We start from the raw sequence: 25759 nt of genomic DNA on the forward strand, positions 1-25759 counted from the left end.
TACAAGAGTAGCTTACTTCTGGGGTGCAGAGACGATTAAGTTAACAGTGAGTAACTTGCCTTCCTTCTGACAGCCTCTGTAGACCATACAAAATTAGCCATTGTTAATCATGTTTTAGGAAGAATGTATTTTGCCTTGTTCTAAAGACTTATACAGGGCAACCTTTATAACCATCTGGGAAATGGAGTCACCAAGACCAAATATTCCTCATAGATTACAGATACTCTTCATAGATGCTAACTGTTGCGGATCTGTCTTCTGCTAACTTTTGCTGCCAGGACAAAGTGCTGTGGGTCAGGACAATATCCACAAACACTGTCTGGACCACAGTGTCCACGTAGCTTTCTTGGGGCTGCCCTCAGACCCCAGACCACCTGTGAGTTCAGTGACTTCAGTTGTTTGGCTGATTTTTTTTTTTTAACTTTTCAATTTGTGATTTTTAACAGAAGAGAAATGTAACTCTTGTTTTACCTCTGTAAAACCTCCTCATCAACAAAAACACTTAACACTTACTCCAGAGTCCAGTATGGGTTGTAAGCTCCTTGGAAGTTTTGTTGATCAAGATAGACACAGAACCTTCCTGGAGGAAAACCTCACTCATGTGGGCTCCATCACATTTGTTCAAATTTGTGATAATTTGGCTTCATTGAATTGAGACATGCCTTGATGCTAACCTTCAAAAAGGATTTGCTCTAAGCAGGCTGTTAGGACAGATAAGCTGTAGGAGAATATTTGAACGATATGGGTCATTTCATATAGAAGTAGATATTTGCTATGGAAAATGCACAGCTCCATCACTGTTTTCTGTTTATTAAAATAGAACCAAGGCCTCAACTTGGAGGATATATAATAGGCAGTGGTTTTATTAGCCTACTTGAAGTTACTGTATGAATTTGAATATAAAGCAATGCAGTTCTTTCAAAAATTATCCATACTTCAAATTTATTTATCATTTGTTTATCTAGCCTGGATTTTTTCTCTATTAGTGAAATAAGTTACATTTGTGCAGTGCTCTCTTTTCGATGGAAGGTTTAGTGATTTCAGAGTATAATTGTTTTAAATTGGGAAAATTCAATTTTCTCTAATGTTTTAACATTTAAACTCAGCCATGAATGCCTGCGCTTTCTTGCGTTACCCAAAACATTTGGAAAATGAACTCATCTCAGCTCATCTTCTTCCCTAGCCACTCTCCAGACCCCAGCAGGTCACCCACCACATTTCCTTACTCGAGTTAACGCTAGCACAGCCCTCCAAGGTGCTCAGAATCTCTTGAGTCATTTGGTCTCCTCATCCCTCCTTTGGATTCTCCCCATCTCTACTTGCACTCTGTTCACTTCCACTTCCTGCAAAGCTTTCCTTCAGCATCTCTCTGGAAGCTGCCCCTTCTCTATTCCCCTAGAGACGATGTTCAGGATCATATTACATCACATCTGGAGGGGTCCCGCGGCTTCCAGGTTGGTTTCTCCACCTTCAGGCTTTCTCCATCTTTAATTTTTCCTAGATTAACCTTCCTCTACCTCAAACGAGCATTCATTCCTCTGACCAAACACCGTGAGGGGGCCTCCAGCAGGCACGGGATAAAATTCAAGCAAGCGTTGTCACCGGATGATCAAGACACTCTCTGCCTGGATCCAGCGCTGTCTCCCACTGCTCCGAGGCACAGGCCCATGGACCCTGACACTCTGCTCTCTTCCCCACTCTCTCCTCACACGTTCTTGCTTCCTTGCTTTCATTCACACAGCCTTCCACACTCGGAATGATTCTGTATCCACCCTAAGTTCCACCTCCTGAAAATCTCACAGCCCAGCCCCAAAGCGTCTCCTCCTTGAAGACTTAGCCAGAGGCGGGCCCATCCTCTGCTTAGCCCGTAGCACCCCTGTGCCCGTGGCTGCCACTGTTCAGGACCTCGCTGTTAGTACTGTTGTGGAGTTGACACAGGCCTGCTCCACTGTCAGCTCCTGGGGCGTTCAACTCGTTATCTCGTGCAACACCTAGAACACGGCTTTAGGCCTAATAAGTTAATAACCTCGTTGGATAGGTGCATTTATAATTCAAACCTGGAAAGCTAAACTACATCAGGTAAACTCATAGAAATGTCCTCTGTTTTCAGCAAAACCCAAAATCACCTACGTAGAGAACCAGACTGCCATGGAACTGGAGGAACAGGTCACTCTTACCTGTGAAGCCTCGGGAGACCCCATTCCCTCAATCACCTGGAGAACGTCCACCCGAAACATCAGCAGCGAAGAAAAGGTATAATATCACCCCAGAGTTTCAGGGCCATGGAACTCAGACCCGACTCGGGTTGAGTCTGCCCCATGCCCAGCCCTCTTCAGTGAACCAGAAATTGGGATGTGGTCGCTGGAGGTCACCGCCAGGTTCTGTAGGCCCCCTCCTCCCACCTGCCCTGGCTGTAGCCTGTTCGGCACCCCCTTGAGATGGAGGAGGCATAGCTCCTTGCATGGATCTGCAGGGGTGTCATGTTAGTGGGTGCGGGTAAGTTAGACATCACGAGGAGGATGGAGATAGGGATTCTCCAGTGCACGGTTATGGAGCTGGGGAGGAACAGGGGAAGTTGAGATCCCAGCAGGCTAGGTGCTGTTAGCATCATCTCAGGAGCACCCAAGGCAATGTCTCCCAGACCTAATAGGGGTCAGAATGAGCCTCTTAATTATTTTCCTTGTGATATGTATATTCATGCTCTACATGCACTATATGCACAAAAGCTTGGTTGCCTTTGTGTCTGCCTGTATTCTCAGTCACATTTGGGCATCATTTTGTTCTCAAGGCAAAAATAATTAGCAGTTTCTACGTGAGGAAGATCACACCAGGTTCTGCAGGATAGTCTCTGAGAGCTGAAAAACAATGCAGCAACGTTCCTGGCAAATTTAAATGACTCGTAAGATACAGCTTTCAAGCACATGGATTTATAGGTCACTGGAAAGCTGTCTTTATTATTGACAATATATGAAAATTGAGGTAACCCCATACTGGGCAGCCTTTTGCTCTTGAGTGGGCCAAAAGGCAGGAGGAGGAAGAAGCTTGGTTTTAAAGCAACTTAAACCATCTCATGGCACTTCTCCAATCTCTTTTCATATATCCTGCAGTAATGGGCTTCATTTTAGTTAGCCACAGCTTTGTCACCTATTCAGGAGTAACGGCCGTAGCCTTAAAGAACATTTATAATGGATTGCTGATTGACCAGAATGTCAGAACATGATAGATCATCACTCTTCTGTCTGCATAAGGAAATCCCTAGAGAGAGTAGACTCAAATACAGCTAAAAAGAGAGAGTGTGAAATTTCAGAGCCAAATTTGGAATTTGCATTTGAGCAACTGATTTCTCTACTACTAATAGAAGACAAAGCTAAATCAAGAGGAACAGAAATTGCTGTTCCAAAAAAAATCCATTATTTTTTGCAAGTTTTACCTCCAGAGTTGAATTCAGCTTAACCAAAACTCAGCTGAGGAACTGCTAAGTATTTTTGAAACTTGCATATGCTGTTTGATATTGTGAAAACCAACTGAATTAAAGTAATGTGGTGTTTACTTGGATACTTTCTTTATCAACATTGGAATTAAACCCTCAACTCAGATTTTTAGCTCCCATCATGTGTGTTATGTGGATTGAATGTACATCTCAGGGCTCAAACCACAGGGCTGCCGCTTGGAGGATTTTTCTGTATCAAGCTTGAGAGTAGATTTGTCCAGAATGACCCAATGTACATCTCTGACCTAAAGTGAAGGACAGAAATAACATCTACCCCAGATTAATGATGGTTTTAAATTCTATGTCTTTTCTAGGAATAGCTCAGCAGCCAAGCTAGACCAGAAAGGTTATTGTGATTTGTGCCTACCTCGGGTCCTTTAATAGGTAGATACTTCTGGCTTGTACCTGTGAATTCATTTTTACAGAATGAGAACAAAAAACCAGTCACTAATGCACCCTCATACTTCCTAAATATGAAAACCAAACGTGTCCAGCGGAGACCATCTCAAGCCAAGGAGGCTTTGCGTAATTCAGTTATCAGTGTCGATCACTAGTCTCAGTCTGAGAAAGTATTTAAGCCCAGCTACATAGGTTGTGTTGTGCTTTCTTTTACCATGGACCACCTTCAAGGGACATTACTGAAACATGAATGAATCAATGTCAGAATGAGTCTTCCAAACTGGCCAGGGATGTAACCCCAGATCAGCATATTTACCTAAATGAAACCCTGTAGAGAAAAGTTGCTGTTTCTATTAATTATATATTGACATCAAAACAGCCTGGTAGTCATCTTACACTGAGAGTAGCTAAAAATTTAGAAAGCAGAGATGGCCTGTTCGTGAGCCAGTTGGACGCCAAATAGTAAATTTTACTTTTATTTGTCAGCCACTCCTCATTGTCTCCTGCGTCTGAAGTTGCATGATTATAAATAATTAGGTATCAAGATGATTATCAGAGTCACAGAACTATAGGAGCGGAGGCAAACCATTTTCTTTTTCAAGTCAAGATTATGCACTGAGCAGTAAGAATAGACAGTGTGTCTACCAGGAAGGGCAGGAGGGCTCCTGAGAAGTAGATCCCATGACCTGCCAGAATCCCAGGAGGTTGGAAGGAAGCCTCCTTTGGAGGTTGTCTCGTCTCACTGCCAGAAAGTCACTCAGCCCCTGCTTGAAGGGCGACGGTGTCAGTCCTCTGCAGGGCAGGCGGTAGCCCTGAGGCTCAAGAGGGCCAGCTGCTTCCCAGCCTTTCCGCCCTGTCACTGGGCCCCTTGCGTGGGAACTGTTAACCAGCCCTCCAGTGTTTCTTTGGTCGGTCCTCTTACCCTGTGACACTTCCGGTTATTTTCACTGTTGCTCGTATCTTATGGTTTTCACACCCTTCGCCTTTCTGGTCGTCCTGTATTAGAGACCTTCACTTCAGCGTTCCCTCTCAGTTTGCAGCACCCAGTACAGCAGTCCTCCTAGCTTATCGCTCCCATGGTCTGGACACTGACATCATGCAGTCAACATCACATTAGCCCTTTAACAATTTTCTCATTCCGTTGTCTCCTGTTGAGCTTGTGGTCAGCTAAAAGACCCAGCTCGTTTTAGTATGAACTGCATTTAAGCCACATATCCCCTGTCCTGATGCAATTGATTGCTTATCCAATAATGTAGAATTTTACATTTATTTCTATTAAAAATTGTTTTGTTTGTTGCAACCCAGTATTTCTCAATGGGGGTCAGGATGACAGTTTGGAAAGACTTTCTTCACTGAGACTGTCCTGTACATTGTAAGATATTTAGCACCACTGCTCTTTTCCCTTTAAATGTTAGTAACCACCTCTAATCTTTCTGATTACCAAAAACATCACATAAAGAAACGCTCCTTGGCTTGAGAATGACCATTTTAGTCCATCTTGCTGACCAGTCAGGACTGGTTTTCATCAGAAGTGTCCTTAGAGGTCTTTGGGTCCACAGCATGTCAGCCAGTGGGAGCTCCCTGTTTCATTTATATGTGTTAAAAGTAATGGGGTCCAACAGTCAATGATGACCCAGCTCTTAAGTCCAAGACCCAAGGGCAGGTATTTCAGCCTTCCCCATGCAACTGCTGTCCAGTATCTGTATTAGCTGTTGCTTCCAACCTGGTATGAATACTTATTTGAAATATCTTTGCCCAAGTCCTTGATAAAAATATTGACTGGGACAAAATCAAGTGCTGAGCCCTTAGAATGTGACCAGGGGTCAGTGACTCAGGGGTAGAGGGCATAACGCTGTGGTGCTCTCTAATGATCCTGATGACTTTCTCGGGAAGCTCAGTGCTTCCTTTAATAAAGTTGGTGACAGTAGACACTGATTAAATATAGCTTTCTCTTTTGCTTCACTGCTTAGTTGAGTCTAGTATTTCTCCTTTTTAAGAGGAGGGAGAGCAAAAGCTTTCAACCATGGAATTGTGCTGACTTTCTAATGGAATACTGATGCTCTTCATTCAAAAAAGATGAGAAAAAAAAGCAAAAAAAAAAAGTACAGTGAGCCCAAAAGTCACATCATATCTTTGATTATGTCCAGCTTTAGTCCAAGCACTCATTTCAGATTGATTATAATCAATCTGTTAGGCTTTAGTTGGTTGAGTTGGTTTCACTCAACAGCTGATAATAGCTAGGCCTCGTTGGGTCACTAAGATCATTAGGGGAGATCATCTGTCTGACAGTTAATCCATTTCTTAGTGGTCACTAATATGTTGGCCAAAATTTTTGAACATTGTGGTGGGGCAGTTTGATCTCTGTGTATGGAGGTCATTGTGATACCAAGACAGTTTGTGCATCCACATCATTTTATTACTCATCCCATTCAGACTCATTTTTTAAACTGCCAGGTATTTTAAAGACTCGCAGTAAGTGGCACTAAATTCCAGGTGCTATTTACTTACTGAGTGAGGCCCCTAGATGGTGACTTGCATACTCTCTCCATTGCCTGCTCATTTGAACATCTCTAGGCCTTTGAAGAGACTGAGAAAGAAAGGCTGGTAAAACCTTAATGTCTAAGGAGAAGGAGAGACACAAAGTGTAGAGATCAGAAGAGACAGAAATAAGTAAAAGGCATTTCATGAACCTTGTATCTTGAGTTGACAGAGTATCCTACAAAAGAGAGAAACTTTTTGAAACTCTGGATTCCTTGGAGACTGAAGTTTCTTTTCATCAGGAAGAACTCCTCATTCTGTACAAATCAGGGGCTTACTCTTAAACGCAGGGTAAGGTGCCTGCATTGAGCAGTTAGAGTCTGTTTTATCTAGGATGTGCACAGAAGTCTAACAGGGAAAACCTAGGATAAGTGTCTATCACTCCACTTTAGTTTGTATACATATTCCTACAGACTTGTGTGTAATATCATGAAACGCGCAGTGTTAAAAAGCACCTGGAACAAACCATTTTCGAATAGCTAATCGTATTCTAATTTGTAAGCGTGTATATTTGCATATCAGGTTCTCTTAAAGTGGGCTACATGCCTTCACCAAATTATCAGGCTCAGGTTATCCTGTTTGCTCTCTCCCTGGCGCTGTTTGTCAGGACCTGGACTGATGTCCTTACCAATTCCTCTTCCAGGAGGTGTGCTTTAGCACTTACTGAACTGCCTCTGCTTTTCCCAACTAGGGTTACCAGATATTTTTTTTTTAAGTATAAGTGTGTCCCAGGTAAACACTGCATGGGGATCTTCTTTTGCTAGATGTTTTAAATTTTAAACACTACACTAAAAATTAAAATTAAAAAATTAGTCGTTGTTCATCTGAAATTCTGATCTAAGAAAAAAAAAGATATATCTTATTATCCCACCAGGAACACAGGTGGAAGTTCAGGCTACTAGAAGCATTGTGTTACTAGCATCCACTTATTCTAAAAGCCATAAAACCATAGTGAGTTGAGAGAGACACAGGAAGAATCTGATCTGAAGAGCAAACAACTCATATGATGGAGGCCCTGAAACCAGTCTTGATTCGTGCAGCCCTGGCATGTGACACACAGGCTTCTCAGTGATGTGGATACAGCAGCCACGTGCGACATGTCTGCCCGCTGTTGCTCTGGTCTATGCGTGTTCCTGTTTCTCACTTCCTTCTTCACTCCACCATCCTGTGACATAATCCACATTCCTCATTTCTCGTGAAAGCTCCTTGCATTTAGTAGCCACTCCTTGCATTTAGTAGCCTCTCCTTGCATTTAGTAGCCTCTTACTAAATGTTTGCTAACTCATTCGCATTCCTGGGATTGCATTGCTGTGTCTCTGGTGTCTTTTGTATCCTTTTTCCATCTGAACCTCAGGGATAGTCAGGCAGTCAACGACATCAGGTATGATGTTTTTGACTCCCATCATGAAATCAGAAAAGCTGTAAGCAGAGTAGATTCCCCAGTGCTGGGTAAATAAAAAATCTTGATGTGGGTAGGAAAATACCCAAAGGCCCCTGTGTTCCTGGGTTGGCTCTCTCCTTTGTGAATGCCATGTTTGATGAAGATGCTTAAACCAGCATGTCGTCCCTCTGCCTTTAAGAACCAACTGGAACCTACCACAGCACTCAGAGTTCAGTATCCTCAAAGCATCCTGCCCCATAGTCTTAAGGGCATTCTTCTCATTCCTAGTATACCCCCTCTGTTCCTTTCTTCATTCCTTTTTTTTTTTTAATACAAATTTGATTTTAATAGTATGCATGCAGAGTTGCAAAATGCATGAGCACAAAATAATGTATGTGTGATAAGCTGTCCCATCAAATCCAAAGGAGGAAACCTACCCCATAAGTTTCTCTGTATTGTGTGCTTGGACCTAGCAGTGTCGGCTACTGGCATGAGGGATATTCAAGGTATTTGGGAATAGGAGCAGTCTACTATGTCAGCTGGTAGCCATACGTATGTCTTCCAAAGATTAGGAGAAGCGTTACCTGTGAATTGTACACCTTAATGTGCATAAGGGGGGCAGAAAAGCTAAGCATAAGGTAAATCCTAAGTTAAACTGGGCAGTGAACACACCATTGAACGTGGGCCTTGGAAAAAGCTCTGAATTGGAAAGAAACTGCATGTGCACGGAACGCAGTGGGATACATCAATTCTCTGAAGCAACATATTGTAAAATTTTACTGCTCTCTTGTTGTGTTTTATATCTTGTTCTCTCCAGGCTTCGTGGACTCGACCAGAGAAGCAAGAGGTATAGCTTGCCCAACCACTAGTCAGTCTTTAGTTTTGCAAGCACTACAGTTTAACTCACCATTGCAGTTTAATAACCAGACATGCTAAAACTAACTAGTAACTTAGTGTGATTCAAGAATAGGTCCATAGTGGTAGACGTTACTTAGCAATAGTGTCCTTGCAGGATGAGCAAGCAAGGTGTGTTGGGAGTGGATGAACAAATCTTTATTATTTCCTAAGACCGGATCTTATTCTCTTGCTGCTGCTGATAAAATCACATCCAGGTAATTATACTCAGAGAAATAAATGGCCCCAATTCCCAGGCCAGGCATTTTGAAATGATGAAATTTTTTGACTCTCACCTGGTTGATGTGGCTTTGGATCATAAAGTCACAGAGTTTAGTGATCTAAAAACCCACTCAGCCCTTACCTTTCCAGCTCAACTCATCTTGTTGCTCGCTTATTTTATCATGATTGGTCTTGGTAAATTACTACATCACATTTCATCTCGAAGCAATGCAAATAACGTCTCTCATTGGTTTTCCCAAATTGCTAAACACATCTATGTTACTTTTATAGAGCATTAAATTTATGAGATTAGAATGATGTGTCATAAATGGTTCTGTGTGTGTGTGTGTGTGTGTGTGTGTGTGTGTGTGTGTTTTAAGTCAGTAGCATATTTAGCCTTTGAAATTTCTCTGACTGCCATTTGGGTAATGTGAGACTTAGTTTGAAAACTGAGGTTAAATATTAATCTTTAGATTGCAATTGCTATGCACCCAAGACCCTACTTAGGATTATGTCTACCGTTCTTGACCTGATTTGTGTGATTAAGTGACAGGATTGAAATCAAAACCAGTATGCTTTAGATGAAGTTTGAAAATCTAATCTGTAAAATATAAAGGAACCTTTTCTCTAGATGGAATTTAGATATTGTGTAATACTATAAATGTAGAATATGGCAATCCTATGGACTATATTTAAATTGGATAAACCCATCCCCCTGGTCTTTCAGAAATGATAATTATTCAGAACACATAACTCATGTGTTCAGGTCATGGCTATAAATATTTAATGCCGTTTAATATTTAAAAAGTTGACTGCCTGTCCCCAGGCACTGGTGGTAGTTTCTGCAGCCTGCTGTCGTCAAATCTAGTTCATTATAAGCTCCCTTTGTATCGTCCCTTCCTCCACGGCACAGGGACTGTAGTTAGGGGCGCAGGATCACTGAGACACTTTCTTCCTGCAGCCCAGGAGTGCTGTCACAGACTGGGTGCTTTATTGCCCAGAAGTCACAGGCTCATTAGGATTGGGGATGGGAGAAAAGAAGGGTTAATTATCAGCCACTCCTGAACTACTTCCCCTTTCATTCCACCTGGCCTTGTGCATCTTCCCCTGTCATTCAGATTTAGACCCAGCTAGAGGAGGAGCTGAGATTTATCAGGGAGCATAAAGGAGATGTTGAGAGGATTGCTATTAGTGGTGGAAGTAATTGGTTTACTCCCAGGAAAGCAGACACCTCACTCCGTTTTGCCGAAGTGTCCTTATCTTAAGTTATCTCACTCTGGACATAATTGACTTTCAAGTGAGTTCTGCCCCCTGGGGCTCAGAAGCGCCGTTCCCCTCTATTTGTCTCAGTCAGAAATGAAGACCACGAATCCAGATGAGTTCGAAAGAAGGCTTGAGTTGTGGCCAATTTCACTCTGTAAGCTCTGGAAAGCCTTAGGACTTCTCCCAGCAAGAAGAGAGACAAAAATGTTTTGATGAGAAGAGTAATTGTAATTGCCCTTCATGCTTTTTTTTTGCAAAACAGGGTCTTTTTGCCATAACGATCTTTTCATTCATGCCCAGTTTATCTGCTTCCTTCTTGAATCTGGACCATCAGCCTACATGACGTCTGGTCTGGATGGCTTGGAGGGGGCGCTGTCTGACTCTGGCCTGGTGCCAGAGTAAATCATTTCAGAGGGAAATAGTCCAATCACCCTGGAGTCGGTCTGCGCCCCCTCGGAGGGAAGAACTGGGCATCTGGCAAGTAATCCTGTCATCAGTCCTGTCTTGAGCCACCGCAAAACGACAGATCCCTGTGGAAGGCCGCCTACTACTGCTCTGTTGACATCATTCAATGAGAAAATTTTCCAGAGAGAAATTTAGACAAACAGACCTGATAGAAGGGGGGAAAAATAGGACTGTCCGTGCTGTCATTTCTCTCCGACCATTTTCTAGATTACTCTGAGTAAAAACTGCTCATGCCGCCCTTTGTGCTTGCTTGTTGATGTCCTTCTCTTATCTACATGAGTCTCTTTGCATCTTCTGCTGCTACATCCTTCCTTATGGAAACGTTCTCTTGACTTCTGAAAGGTTCCGGTCAGTTTTTCTGGTTTGTGGTGGTGGCCCCAAGGACAAGTCCTGGGAATGTGACAAAAAATTATAGAGTTCAGCTTCTGGCTGGCGTTACTGTTGGCTGAACCTGTGTTCTCATTCTTCTGTCTTTTGGGGAAATAGGAATGATGAGCAGGTCAGGTCAGCCCTCATAGATACTGCAGAGATGACCTCACGCTCCGGATGCCACAAGTTTAGGTGATGGGTCAAGATTTTGTTTGGCACATGAAAATCACACACTGCCGTGGACCCTGTCTGCCCACTTGAAAAGGGTTTTCAGGAGCCAGTATCTTCAATAAACCAGATGTCTCGGATTTTCTAGGCAAGGCCTCTACCTCAACCCATGTCAGCTCACATTCATGTGCATATCCTCTGGGGTGCTCGTTCTCAACCAGTCAGCCTCTCAGCTTCACATGGCACCTGGGGGTGGAGAGCCGAGGCATCTGGGCATTCCTGTCAGAGAGGGGTGGCACTCGCTGCAGCAGGTGGTGATGGGTTTGCTCAGCTCTTCTGTCTCCTTGCTGGCAGTTGTGTTCCAGCTTCTGGATATGAAATGCGATGGGGCTTAAATGACTGAAATAGACTAGCTCTACCAGGGATGCTGGGTTTCCCTGGTGGCTCAGACAGTAAAGAATCTGCCTGCAATGCAAGAGACCTGGGTTCTGTCCCTGGGTTGGGAAGATCCCCTGGAGGAGGGCATGGCAACCCACTCCAGTGTTCTTGCCTGGAGAATCTTCATGGACAGAGGAGCCTGGTGGGCTACAGTCCATAGGGTTACAAAGAATAGGACACGACTGATCAGCTAAATACCAGGGATGACAGAGGGACTTCTTGTGGTAGATCTGAGGCTGCAGTTAAGGCCAATGGTGTCTTGTTTTTGAACTCCCCAAACTGGCCTGCTTTATGATATTTCAGGACTGGATTTCGGGCTTCCAAACCGGCAGCTCAAAGGAACCTGAAGGCAGGTATTCTCTAGTTCTTTAAAAGCACGACCTCATGGGATGACAGATGTTATAGGCAGAGCGCTCACATGCCCCTGTCTATGGAATACCACACAGTGGACATAAAAGTATGGCCCAGCCCATGAGAAGCTAGACTCCTTCTTTAGATGACCCCCTTTCTTGAGGATCTGAACTCAGGCCACATGCCCAGACTCTTCCTAGGCCAGCAACCATTTTACTTAAGAGTATAAAGGGGAAACCCCTAGGAAATATTCCAGGACCCGTTGCCCAGGGCTCATATGCTGATTGCCTGTTTGACCAGTTCTTGTAATTCCAAAGACTCAGGAAGACAGTTCTAGTGTCAAGGGCTAAAACATGGTGATTGTGGTGTCTAGGGTCCTAAATATGCCTGGCAATCTCTGTATCACCATCCCAGGACAGGGGACCCAGTTCTCCTCACTTCCAGCACAACAGCTCCTGAGCTCTGGATTGTTAGACTTTTTTGGAATGAAACTCTTTTAGTGTTAAGCATTCAAGAAAAGGAGGCATCTTCAGAAAGATGACTTTCTTGTATCATTTCTTTCATTTGGCGCATTCGGATTTCCCATTACGTGTGCACACACCAGGGAACAGGCAGATAGGCGGGAAGGAAAGGACGGAAGTGCAGGTTTTCCAGAACCTCATGAGGTGAGGCCGTTGCAGCTGCAATGCCTGCTGGCCAGACTTTGGCTTCCATTTCAGATATGCCAAGCCAAGCTGTCTGGGGGCCTCGATGGTCTTTCCCAAGCCAGTCTTGGCACACAGGCTAGGCTGCTTGGATAAACCGAGACCCATTTTTCTGTTTGGGATGCACCCAAGTTCCCATGGTGCTCTCTGGAGCCGCGCTGCCACGAGTTGGTACCTAAAGCAAGACCTAGACGTTGGCACAAAGAGGGGAGAGCTGTGAGGCTGGTCATGCGCAGTGATGCCTGGTCTCAGCCCCGCCCACCTCAGACCCTGACACCGCCCCTCCCCTTCCGGCAGACCCTGGACGGGCACATGGTGGTCCGCAGCCACGCCCGCGTGTCGTCCCTGACGCTGAAGAGCATCCAGTACACCGACGCCGGGGAGTACGTCTGCACTGCCAGCAACACCATCGGCCAGGACTCCCAGTCCATGTACCTCGAAGTGCAATGTGAGGAGAACGGCGGGAGGACGCGGGGCAGGGAGGGCTGCGCAGGGTCGGGGTGACGGACCTGTCCCGCGGCGGTAGGCCCTAGGTCATCCCAAAGCTGTGTCCCCAATGGACCCCCCCACACCATCCTCAGACTTACAGGTCTGCGTGTCTCCCCACGCAGCTCATGGGAAAAGCCGCGATCGCCGCTTTCCCCCGCGTCAGATCGGCTTCCGCCATCTAATGGCCGGAAGCCAGAGTAGGGGGGACTCCGCGATCACGGCAGTCTTTCTGGAGCCGCTGTCTTTCTTTGCAGATGCCCCCAAGCTGCAGGGCCCTGTGGCTGTGTACACTTGGGAGGGGAACCAGGTGAACATCACCTGCGAGGTGTTTGCCTACCCCAGTGCCACTATCTCGTGGTTCCGAGACGGTCAGCTGCTGCCCAGCTCCAACTACAGCAACATCAAGATCTACAACACCCCATCTGCCAGCTACCTGGAGGTGAGGCGGTGTCGGGGCGGGGGCGCGGTGCAGGAGCCGTCTGAGTGTGGACAGGCTGCTGGGTACAGCTGATATCCTCTCCCTCGCTTCTCTGGCGCATCCTGGGCAGTGGAGCCAGTCGTTGGGGAAGAAAGCCAGCCTCAGCCTGCCCCTTCCTCTTGAGGAGCCAGATCAGGGCCTGGAGGGGAGCAGAGTGTTCCTTCCTCATGAGACCCCTTTCTTTCTTTTTTATTTTTTATTGAAGTATAGTTGATTTGCAATGTTGTGCCCATCTCTGCTGTTCAGCACCATGACTCAGTTATACACAGAGATGCATTCTTCTTTATTATCATCTTTCCCATTGTAGTTTATCCCAGGAAATTGGATGGCGTTCCCTGTGCTATACCTTGTCGTTTATCCATTCTGTATGTAGTAGTTTGCATCTACCAACTCTATGAGCCGGAGCTTTACTGATTCTGTTCTTAGTTCAGTAAACAAGAATCTGAGGTTGTGGCCATTCCGTGGGACACTTGTAACCCAAGAGCTCCTTCTCTCTAAAGGTGACCCCAGACTCTGAAAATGATTTTGGAAACTACAACTGTACCGCAGTGAACCGCATCGGACAGGAGTCTTTGGAATTCATCCTTGTCCAAGCAGGTGAGTGCCCCTTCCAGCTACACCACCCTCACCCTTGCTGGTCCATTTCATGACCTTCTGTGATGACAGAAAGTGGGAAGAAGGGGGAGTAAGGGTTAGCAACCAAAGGGTAAGGAGGCTGAGAGCTAAGGGGGCTTAAGGATCTGGACATGGAGTATGTTGGGAGAGAATTATATGGTGGGGTGGACCAGGAAGACAGAATACAGATGACAAGATTTGCAAGAGTTAAATAAGAGAGTCATGTTTCATGATTGGAGGTTACATCCTGGGCCAAATCCAGCTGACCTGGGTCTCCATCTGTGTCTTCCCCACAGACACCCCATCCTCACCATCCATCGACCAGGTGGAGCCATACTCTAGCACAGCACAGGTGCAATTTGATGAGCCAGAGGCCACAGGTGGGGTGCCCATCCTCAAATACAAAGCTGAGTGGAGAGCGATGGGCGAGGAGGTGTGGCACTCCAAGTGGTATGATGCCAAGGAAGGTAAGTTGCAGAGTCGGAGTTTACTTGAGAATGATGTCTCTGGGCACACATACACACGCCCATTGAGTTCACCAGATCCTGGCTTCTGACGTGACACCCCCCGACTGGGGAACGCCAGATGCCACCGCCTGCCGTCCCGCTGATGTCCCGTGCTGCAGGACCGTCACTGGTATCCAGCCTTAGGCTGTGGTCACGTCTCATGTGGGGCTGTTGGCCTTCTGCCACCCCGGCACTTCAGAACCTGGTTCTCATGACCGTGCCAGGACGGATGAGGCCGGCTCTGCATTCCAAGCAGAAGCCCTGCTTAAGTGCTGAGCACAACCCAGAGGAGTCCTGTCTACCCTGCTCTGCACATTTGGGTTCCGTGTGCCTCAGGGTCTCTGCTGTCACCCATCCAGTCCTGCTTGGGTATGTTCAGGGATTGCCGTGTAATTATAACATTAACCTAATAAGCAGAGCCAGCGAGACAGCTCTTTTAAATCAATTCTATGATAATATTTCCAAAGATTTGAAAAATGACCCTTGGATGACTGCAGTTTGAAGTTTCTGAGCTCAGCTCATCTTGCCCTGAGGATTGAATGTGTTTACGTCTGACTCTCCCTTTGAGGTTTAATTGGAATAACTCAGTGAAGTAAGTTTTGTTTCCATAGAAATTTTTAATCCCAGAAATGAGGGTAGAGCTGAGAATGGATTGGATTAGGATGCCGTGTCACGGCAATTCAGAGGCATCTTCCGACTCAGTTTTACTGAGAACTCATCCTTCCAGGAAGCTCCCATCACTCCAGCTTTGGGGAGAGCTAGGAGGACTTTCTGCATAATCAGGATTAGAACTAGAAGAAAATCATCCTTCACCTCCCTGACATCCCCCTGAAACCTCATACGAACTTTGTGGCAGGTTAATCCTATGTCCAACAGACTTTTTGTTTCCTAGTTAACTTTTTTAATGTAGTAAAATGTATATAACATGAGCTTCCCAGCTGGCACTAGTGGTAAAGAATCCACCTGCCAGTGCAAGAGACATATAAGACTTGGGTTCGATCCCTGGATCAGAAAGATCCCCTGGAAGGGGAAATGGCAACCCACTCCAGTATTCTTGCCTGGAGACTCCCATGGACACAGGAGCCTGGTGGGCTATAGTCTGTGGGGTCGCAAAATTCGGACATGACTGAATGAGCACCATATATAACATAAAAATTATTATTTTAACCATTTTCTAGTGTTCACAGTTCAGTGGCATTAAATCGTTATGCGGTCACCACTGTCCATCTCCAGAACTTTTTCATCCTAAAGTCAATACCCATTAAATAACAACTCCGCATTCCCTCCTGCCCCAGCCCCTGGCAGCTACCCTTCTGCTTTCTATAGAGTTGACTCTTGTTGTTGCTCTTTAGTCTCCAAGCCATGTCTGAATCTTTTGCAACCCCCTGGACTGTAGCCCACCAGGCTCCTCTGTCCATGGGATTTCCCAGGCAAGAATACTGGAGCGAGTTGCCATTTCCTCCTCCAGGGGATCTTCCTGACCCAGGGATCAGACCTGCATCTCATGCTTCTTCTGCGTTGGCAGATGATTCTTTACCGCTGAGTCACCATGGAAGCCCATAGTTGACTGTTAATAGTCTCTATATAGTTGACTATTATAGGTACTTCACATAAGTGGAATAATACAGTATTTGTCCTTTTGTATCTGTCCTATCTCAGTTAGTGTGATGTCCCCAAGGTTCATGCCTGTTGTAGTGCGTCAGAATGTCATGCCTTTTTAAAACTGGACAATACTCCTCTGTATGGAAGACCACGTTCTGCTTATGCATTCATCTGCTGGGGGGCATTTGGGTTGTTTCCACAGTTCAGCTATTGTAAACAAGATGGCCTTGAACGTTTGTACAAATATCTATTCCAGTCCCTGCTCCCAGTCCTTTGGTACATAGATCCAGAACTGGAACTGCTGAATCGAATTCTACCTTTAATCGCAGAGGGATTTGCTGTACTGTTTACCACGGCAGCTGCACTATTTCACCAATAGGCTTTCCCCTCTTTGTGACCCTTTACCTGTTCTCACAACAGCCAGCATGGAGGGCATCGTCACCATCGTGGGTCTCAAGCCTGAGACGACGTACGCAGTCCGGCTGGCGGCCCTCAACGGCAAGGGCCTGGGCGAGATCAGCGCCGCCTCCGAGTTCAAGACGCAGCCAGTCCGTAAGTACAGCCCGCTGCCTGGCTCGTCTCCCTGGGGTGGGGGGACCCATCCAGTGTTCAGATGACAGCGTTTTGTCTTTACAGGTCCCTCTGCTTACGGTGGTCCCACCTCCTAGTTCTCTGGCCCTCAGCGGCGGCCAATACCACTCCCTTGGTCCTGTTTCTCAAAGGGCTTGGAGACATAGTCTAATAGCTGGTCCATCTTGTTAGAGTAGCAGCCGGGTTAGAAAACCACGCATGCATGTCATCAGAGGCACCGAGGAGACTCAGGGCAGCGTGGTGGGGACAGATTTGGGAGATTTGCTCTTTGTCACAAGGGCCCTAGGGGCTTCCCCGGTGGCTCAGTGGTGAAGAATCTGCCTGCCAGTGCAGGAAGACTTGGGTTCAATCCCTGGGTCGGGAAGATCCCCTGGAGAAGGGAATGGCAACCCACTCCAGTGCTCTTGCCTGGGAAATCCCATAGACAAAGGAGTCTGGCAGGCTATAGTCCACGGGGTTGCAAAGAGTCAGACACCACTGATCGCCTGAGCACACACCCATACGCACACACACACACTCTCACATGGGCTCCAAGCACCTGGTGACTTGAAGAAAGACAGTAAAGGCAGTGATGGTTGGCATAATTAGTTGTGGGGTTTTAATGAAGCAGAGATATCCAGTTACAAGGAAACAGAGCCTGCTGTAGGATAAGTGAGCAGGAGCAAAACCCCAACAAAATAAAGAGGGAAAAAATGGCCTCTGTCATTCGTACCCCTCCTCCTTTCAGGAGCACCATTGGGGTCTCCTTGGTCACGGCCTCTTTCAGGAGTCCCTTCTTCCTGATCCCATTCAGGGTTGCAGTTCTGTTTTCCTCCATTGCTCCCTCTTTCCTTAAGCCAAGCCTGCCATACTTCTCCCTCCCCACACAGAGCCAAGCTCTGGGTGAGCCCTGGTCTAGTTCAGTCCCTCCACAGATGGAGTTCCTCCCCAGGGAGGATGGTGAGTCCATCCAGGTGAAGAAGATGCTGTAGCAAGACTCCCCCAGTGGTCACAGAGCTCCCTGGGCCCTCCTCTGACTCCTGGGGTCAAAAGGCATATGGGAGAATCCTCCGCTTTCTTCCCTATGGGGTCAGGGGCCTGCAGAGTGATCCCCCTGCCTCTTTGCAGAAGTAGAGAGCCTGTCTCATCTTCCTCCTACAGGAATTGCTTCTCTCTGGATTTGAAGTAATTTGATAATTTGCGTTTCCAGCTCCGTGTGTTCTGCAGATCCTATTCATTTCTTTTACATCTTATTTTTTTTTCTTGGGTCTGTCTCTTGTCTTTTCTTTTCGTCTGTGTTCCATCCATGGGATATGCAGATAGCCCTCTTCCACGTAAGTGCCTCTTCATACCTCATTACCTGTTTCTAGAGTGTTAACATCTGCTAGTTCTAGTTTTTTAATTTAGTTCCAGTCCCTTTTGTCCCCTAGAGGCTGAAGTAGATGATGCCGTCCAGGCCCTAACCACACTGACCTTAGTCTAGTTGTGCTCTTGTTAATGTCTGTAGGTTACTCCGAGAGGCTAACACTCGTCCTGTTTTAGAGCATGCAAATTTTTTTGTCTTTTGAAATTGTGTTTATTTATTAATTTCTGTGTGTGACGATTACCCTGTGGCAACATTTTGCTGAGCCAAGCACAGTGGAGGTCTTCAAAGGGCCTCTAAATAAGGATATATCATCATCTCACCATTAGCCGGGATGCCGGAAAAGTAACCACAGCATCTCCAGTCCTCTATTCAGAATCCCTTCATGGGCACGAGAACCCAGAAGGCTTTTCACATTTGCTTTTAGGAGGTGAAAGAACTGAGCTCACTGCACCTCCCTTTTCTGTCTGGCTGGTGATAGCTGAAAGGCTCTAGGAGCATGGGTGGGGGAACCCACGTAGCATGAATGAGTTTGCATCATGGGTACCTCCTGCAGGGGAGTTAAGCCCCCAGTTTAACTGGTGAACTCTGTTCTTTAGCACTAGGTTACTTGCAACATGTATTTCCATGTTTGGGAAAATCCACCTGCAATACAGGAGACCCAGGTTCAATCCCTGGGTCAGGAAGATCCCCTGGAGAAGGGATGGGCTACCCACTCCAGTATTCGTGCCTGGAGAATCCCATGGACAGAGGAGCCTGGCAGGCTACAGTCCATGGGGTTGCACAGAGTTGGACACGACTGAACGACTTAGCACGCACACACACAGCCAGCTACTTAGTAGCAGTATTGCCAAGAATGAAGGAAGGGGGTGATTCTCCCCAAAAAGGACATCCTAATTTTGTAAGTTGTAAGTAGTGGACCTGGAAGCAAGAGTAACAGGAGCATCCCTGCTGCTCCAGGAGCAGAACTGTGGTCCAGTCACTACCTGCATAGATGTCCCCGGGCTTCACGTCCACTGAGGCTTAGCTTCTTCCCAGGCTGAGCTCAGAAGGGTGGAGGGAAGTCTTCAGCAGCACATTCTTTTCATGCAACGCTCCTAGCTCCTGAAAGGCACTCAGGGAAGCTTATCTTTTTGAAATTTATTCAGAGATATTGCAGCACCAGCAGAAACTAAGTAGCTCGGTGTAGGCATTCTGAGATATTGAACAAGGGCTAAATCTACTCTCTCAGCAGAGTTGGTTCCTGAATTAACCAGTTCTGGAAGGAGTCGGATAGAGTGGAGGGGGAATGGAGTTGTCAGTAAGGACTGACAGCTGTCCGCTCTGGGCCGACAGCTCAGCTCTGCCCTCAGAGCACCCAGAAGGCTCAAGGGCACCTTCCTCCTGGATCTTTAACCCAGTCTTCAGGTGCCCACTCCTCTGGACTTTATCCGTAAACAGAGGCTGGCTTAGTAACATCACAGAGAGGCAAGACCTCCTTCTGAGTGTTCACCCAGTAACTGGGGTTTGAGTACTGAATCTGAGTAACTGGGTCTTGAACTTCAAAGGTCCTAAGTGGTTTTCATTCATTGCCAGCCCAGCCTTCTTTAAGGTGAGAATTTTTATAGTGGGCACTGTAAAGCCAGCGTTTAATATTTTTTAAAAAGAAGACCTCTAGATTTTGTTGTTTGTTATCTGCCAGTACGAAAATGGATGATTAACCAAGCAAGATTCCAAGAAGGCCTTTGGAAAATGGTGGGGTCGGTCCTTCGTTCCAAGTCGGTCATGAGTAATGCAGAGCAGCAGCAGGCATTGCTGGGCACGTGAAAAGTCAGTTTTCTCAATCACCTAATTAAGTTATGGTTTAAAGACTTAAAAAGCAAACCTTTTTTAGACAAAGAGAACATGGCACAGTTTTAGAGTTGAACGTGAATTAGAAAGCAAACCTCTTTTAGACACAGAAAGCATGGCACAGTTTTAGAGTTGAACGTAATTTTTTTTCTAGAACTTGAGCAGGGTGAGAGATGATTATACTCTCACTGAAGTTGATCGTTATGGTCTTTCCTCTCACCTCCATAGCCTTCCTAGGGTTGAAGTGAGGGTCTTGCTCAAAAGGTAACCTGTTGTGCCTAAACCCATCCTGAGAAAAGGTTACAGTTGGAAGGAAGATGCCAGGGTTTCCCACTGCCAGGACAAAACCCAATTACTGCTGCTAGGAAGTGAGGATAAGTTTTTGGAAGGACCTTCTCTGAGTTCTCACTCCCATTCCTTAAAAGGCACAAAGGTTATCTGAACTTAAACAAGATCAGCCATCAGTTTAGCTGCCGGCTTACGCCAAGCCCAAGAACCAGGGGCGTCTGAGGCTGGCTCATCTCACCCACGGACAGTGCATCCACCTCCTATGATATTGGGATACAGATGCACAGAGTGCTTCTGTGGCCCTGGAGGTGGGCCCTGGGTGCACCCTCAGGTCTGAGGAAGAGACAGGTCAGGGTCAGCAGGAGCCGGCACCCTGGACAGAGTTGATGCTGCTGGCCCTCTGAGTTGGGAGGTGTAGGGGAGAGCCATTTGCTCATCACTTGAAGTTGCTTGACATGTCTCAATATTAGGGTTGCTTCATGATTCCTTAATGGTCTCCACCACATTCAGGGGCATGAATATGTCACAGCAGAGATGAGCAGGTGAAACTAGCCAATACCACCAATATGTCAAGGATTCCTGCTTTGGAGCCACCCAGTTAGAAAGTCTGGCTTACCTATTGGGAGGTTCCTTTGTTTCTGTGAAGGCAATGAAAGCCGAGGCTCCAATGGGACAAATGAAACCCCAGCCTGGAAAGATGTCCCTGTTTCATGTATTTTGAGGCCAGGTGTCTGCATGCTGTTAGGAAGCTCTTAGGTGGAAGGCTCATGACCTCTGTTTGCCCCGGGAGGGGCTGCTTCTTTCTTAGAGCTACTGAAACCCTGAAGAAGTGACATGATAATTTATTATGACTCTTTCCTCCATGGTTAAACCACACACCTTAAGAATCTCATTGGCTGAATGTTACCTCTTCAATTGCTTCTGTACCATGAAGTGAAATAGACAATTTCTTACAGGGTATAAAGATTACAAGTGAGTCTCTACTTTTTAAGAGTGGCACCTTGAAATTTGTTGTTTCATATTTTTCCCCTTAGATGCCACATGGCAAATATGTTAATGCATTGTAATATATTGTGATTAAAGTATATAAAACCCCATCCCTCAGCCAGAATAATCTGGACAACTATACACACAATTAAGCCCAAAAAATAAAAGAGAAAGAACAAGAAAAAGAGAGATATACACTTTTATCAGAATTAACCAGACTGTCAAGTCATACTGAGTTAGTAGCCTGTCTTGCTCTGATTCCAGTGACATTGTTCTGGATGGTTTAACGAGGTACCCTCATCTAGAAGGTAAGAGAAAGACCTAACCATGAGTGTCAAGACAGTGTTAGAGATAGGGTGACGTTTTTCCAAATTTGTATCTAGCTCTCAAAGGGGCCTGTTTTCTGTGATTGTTGATGGAACAGCTTCTGAATAGTTGCCACTGAAAAACTAAATATCCATTCAGTGTCCAAAATGTCTCAAACGCACCATTTCTAAAGGTTCACCATGCAGAAAGCTGGTTAGCGTTACTTGGTTAGACCCAGGCCCTTCAAAGTGCCCTGGCTCAATGTTAATTTGCTTGGTCCTCCGCGCACACAGCAGCAGCCAGAGCATCACATTTCCTAGTGTTTGGAGGACAGCGGTGGCTCTCGTAACATCCAGATCCCAAACCATCCCGACCTCGCCCAGTCACAGCATTAAGGAAGACGATTGTTTCTATTTTATCGGGACCTTAAAATCAGAGAGTGATGCATGCACACATTTTACTATAAATATGTGCCATCTGTGCAGGTAAACACAAGAAGAGGTAGGTAACGTCACGGCCAAGGTCACTTTCTCCTTTTCTGTTGGTTCACCTTAAGCTGGGGGCCAGGTGTCTTTCCCTCCAGACATCTGATCCTGTGGAGACAGCTGCTGAACTGCCTGTGTGTTTTCACAGGGTTGGAGAGCCCTACAGCTGTTCCTGGCCTGGTCCCTTCCTGAACCGCAGGGCTGGGCAGCCGCACAGGCTCAGGGTTTGAAGTCAGAGCGTCCTGCTCTCTAAGGGGCTGTAGGCCACCTGTTCTCCTGCATGGAGTTCTTCCCGCTGCAGCTCACTTCAGCTTCTCCTACTGACACCCCTGGTTTGCCTCTTCCATTTTCCCCTTCAGTGTCTGTGTGCCTCGATGATCTTTTTTTTTTCAATCTTCATTTTTCTTTCCTCAGCGGCTCCTGCTAGCTCTTCCACCCCTGTTCCGTTGTCTCATCTGGATAGTGAGTATCATTTCCATCTTCCATCTCCCTGCAGGTGGCTCTCTGCCAGCCACAGTGTGTCTGTCTGGCGTGATCTCCTCCACCGGGTGATAATTCCACTCTGTTGGTGGAGGGCAGCGCTGGGTTTTAGAGGAGCAAATGAGTTGAGACGTAGGCACCAGGCTGCTCAGATTCGGTGGGGGGCAGCTCTCCCTCCAGGAAGAGGTGCATGGAAAGCATTGCTCTGGACAGAAAATCTCGCAGGCAGGCTCCCCAAGGCTGTGGCCCCCCCAGCCCTGTCCTTCAGATTTGTAGTCAGCTGATTATTTAGAGAAGCCAAACGATTTTGCCAAGAAAAATGCAATTCCACAGGGTCATAAGAAATGTTTGGGGTGTTATGTTTTCACCCGGCATTTTAATTGGCACAGTTGGGTTCAGACGTTGAAATTAGATAGCAAGGCCTGTAGCTCTTGCTGTCTCCATAACTGCATACGTTTCTTGTAAATATTTGTGGGAGAAGAAACAGTGCCTGCTTGCAGATGTGCCTGGCAGAAGGCAAATTATTATATGTGCCTGGCAAATTATTTAACCCTTTACAAGGGAGCCTTGCTTTTCTTCTCTAGAAAACAGGAGAAGTCATCGCACCCTGCTCCCAAATAACAACAAACCTGGGGTTTATCAAGCTGGTTGCCACCCGGGAGCAGTGCCACTAAGCCTGGCAGTCGTGTCACCTGGGCAGCCTCCAGCTTTGTCACCGTGTCTGAGCCCCTCTCATTTACCACCTCGTTTCACTTGGCTGCCCTGTCCTTCTATTCCCCTGAGTCCTCGGGGGTGGGAGCACCCCAGGCCTCCCACTCTTTGCAGTGGTGAACCCAGCGCTCCTAGGGGAAAGAGCAGGGAGACGGCAGCTGAACAAGACCCAGGGTGTCGTGGCAGCCAGTGCTCAGCGCCCAGTCAGTGCAGCGGGCAAGGCCGCTCAGCTGGCCGTACCCCGCGGTGCATCAGAAGCCCTGCACTCGGGAGTGACCGGAGCCCCAAGCCCAGAGCTCTTTGTGGCATCTGTCTGACTTGGAAACAGCCCCCCACTCTTGCACTGCTTGCCCGGCAGTGGCCTTGAACAATAAGAATTCAGCGACCAGGTTCAGCTCCAAGCTCCCCTGCTTTGGCGTGCAGTTCCTTGACCTTGAATGAGTCACCCCACCTCTCTGAACCTCAGACTCCTTATCTCCCAAAGGAAGGATAGATTCTGCTTACTTTGTAGGTATTTATGAAAATCAAAGTTTAAGTAGGAGAAATACAAGACACAATGCCCAGCATGTAGTAGCTGGAATTCGTAGTAAGAATAAATAAGAGTTACATTATTACTTGCCATCTGAGAGTAATTTGTCAGCAAAACCTTTGATAATCTCTTTAAAATATCTACATTCATACTGACAAATCAGGGAAGAAGGAAATGAGAGCATACCTCCTTTACCATCTCTTTTTTCTCTATAACAGTGTCTTAATGTATATACACACATACATGTATGTATCAGTAAATTTAATTTATCTCTGTTCTCTCTTTCACCTTTCTGTGCCCTTTCCATCCTTCGTGTTTCCATAGCAACCTGGCCTCTTCCTGCTCTTACAACCACGGAAGCAACTAGTGAGTAGAGAGCTTAGCTGCCCTGGGCCTGACTGCTGCTTGTGTAGAGTGGACTCTTGGGTCCCAGTGCTGCCCCGGCCCCCTGAGTGTTGAAAGCACCAGTTGGGCATGCTCGGAGGCTCCTCTCCTGGTGTGGGTCCCTAAGCATGCTGTCTGCTCTAGCATCACCAGAAGACAGGGCTGATTCTTGAAGAGAGCTCTGTGTACAAGGAGACCTTTCCAAATGTACCCACAAGTTAAAAAACAGAAAAGGGTTAGAGAAATGCTGAGAAGACAAAAGGAGAGCATCTGTTCCCAGCTCTCATTGTTTCTCCACTGCAGAGGTGTGCGCACACACAGATACACACACAGAGACACTGACACACGTGCACACACAGGCACACACAGAGACACACACAGACTCTGACACATGTGCACACACAGGCACACACACACACACACACACAGAGACACATGTGCACACACAGACACAAACACATGCACACAGACACATGCACATACAGAGACACTGACACACATGCACACAGATACACAGGCACACACGCAGAGACACACACACACACATGCACACACAGAGACACTGACACACGTGCATACACATGCACACAGACACACACACAGGCACACAGACACATACACATAGACACACACAGACACATGCACACACAGACACAAACACATGCACACAGACACATGCACACACAGAGACACTGACACACGTGTGCACACACAGATACACAAGCACACACGCAGAGACCCACAGAGAGACACATGTACAAACACAGAGACACTGACACATGCACACACAGACACACGCACACAGAGACACACACATGCACACACACATACACACAGAGACACAGACACACCCAGAGAAACACAGGCACACAGAGGACCCCACACACACAGAAACACACTCACAGAGAAACGAACACACAGACACACACACATGCTCACACACGCATTTAAATAGAATACCTGAAAGACTGAAAATAAGGGAAGGAACAGGAGAAGCTGGCTGCCTGGGGAAAGGGAGCGGTGAGGCAGGAGGGAGCCTCTGCTCCTCAACCACGCGCCCTCCTTTGCTCCCGCAGAGAGAGGACGTGTGTGCCCTGAGCACACCCCAGGCCGCCTCCCTCGTGCTAGAAAAGTTATGGCCTGAGAAAGCACTACCAGGCTCTCTCAAGTTTGTGTGTGGACAGTCCAGATGAAAGTTCTGGAATCCATCTCCTAATGGTGGAGTCAGGGCCAAACTGTCCCATCTTTCCCGTCGTGGAAAACATTATACTTATTACAACCTGAAACATGTCCCAAACTCGTCTTTGTGATGCTCTAATGAAGTGCGTTTGTGTGTTAGGCCTGAAACCCCTGACAGTCAACTGGAGCATGTGTGTGTGTGTGTGTCCATCGTTGTATGTGAGCTTTAGATTTTATAATATTTCTGAGTACACAGGGAAGATGGCATGCATCCC

The 25759-nt window shown here is 46.6% G+C and overlaps 1 protein-coding gene across 16 annotated transcripts in view; it reads left to right on the top strand.

The window, feature by feature from the left end:
* NCAM1 (neural cell adhesion molecule 1) overlaps window positions 1–25759 on the top strand; it is a 366923-nt gene that overhangs the window by 306924 nt on the left and 34240 nt on the right. For 5 of the 16 annotated variants that reach the window (XM_055548071.1, XM_055548055.1, XM_055548063.1 and 2 more), the window contains exons 8-13: window positions 2111–2253; window positions 12980–13130; window positions 13426–13610; window positions 14150–14246; window positions 14561–14731; window positions 16793–16924. In XM_055548071.1, coding sequence (XP_055404046.1) covers window positions 2111–2253; window positions 12980–13130; window positions 13426–13610; window positions 14150–14246; window positions 14561–14731; window positions 16793–16924 — 879 coding nt within the window. Of the gene's footprint in view, window positions 1–2110; window positions 2254–8625; window positions 8656–12979; window positions 13131–13425; window positions 13611–14149; window positions 14247–14560; window positions 14732–16792; window positions 16925–18261; window positions 18277–22615; window positions 22664–24245; window positions 24288–25759 lie in introns of all 16 variants that reach the window. The other 11 variants (XM_055548057.1, XM_055548058.1, XM_055548064.1 and 8 more) reach the window with 3 other exon arrangements.

The sequence above is a fragment of the Bubalus kerabau genome, chromosome 15 (assembly GCF_029407905.1).
Source record: "Bubalus kerabau isolate K-KA32 ecotype Philippines breed swamp buffalo chromosome 15, PCC_UOA_SB_1v2, whole genome shotgun sequence".
Classification (NCBI taxonomy): Eukaryota; Metazoa; Chordata; class Mammalia; order Artiodactyla; family Bovidae; genus Bubalus; species Bubalus kerabau.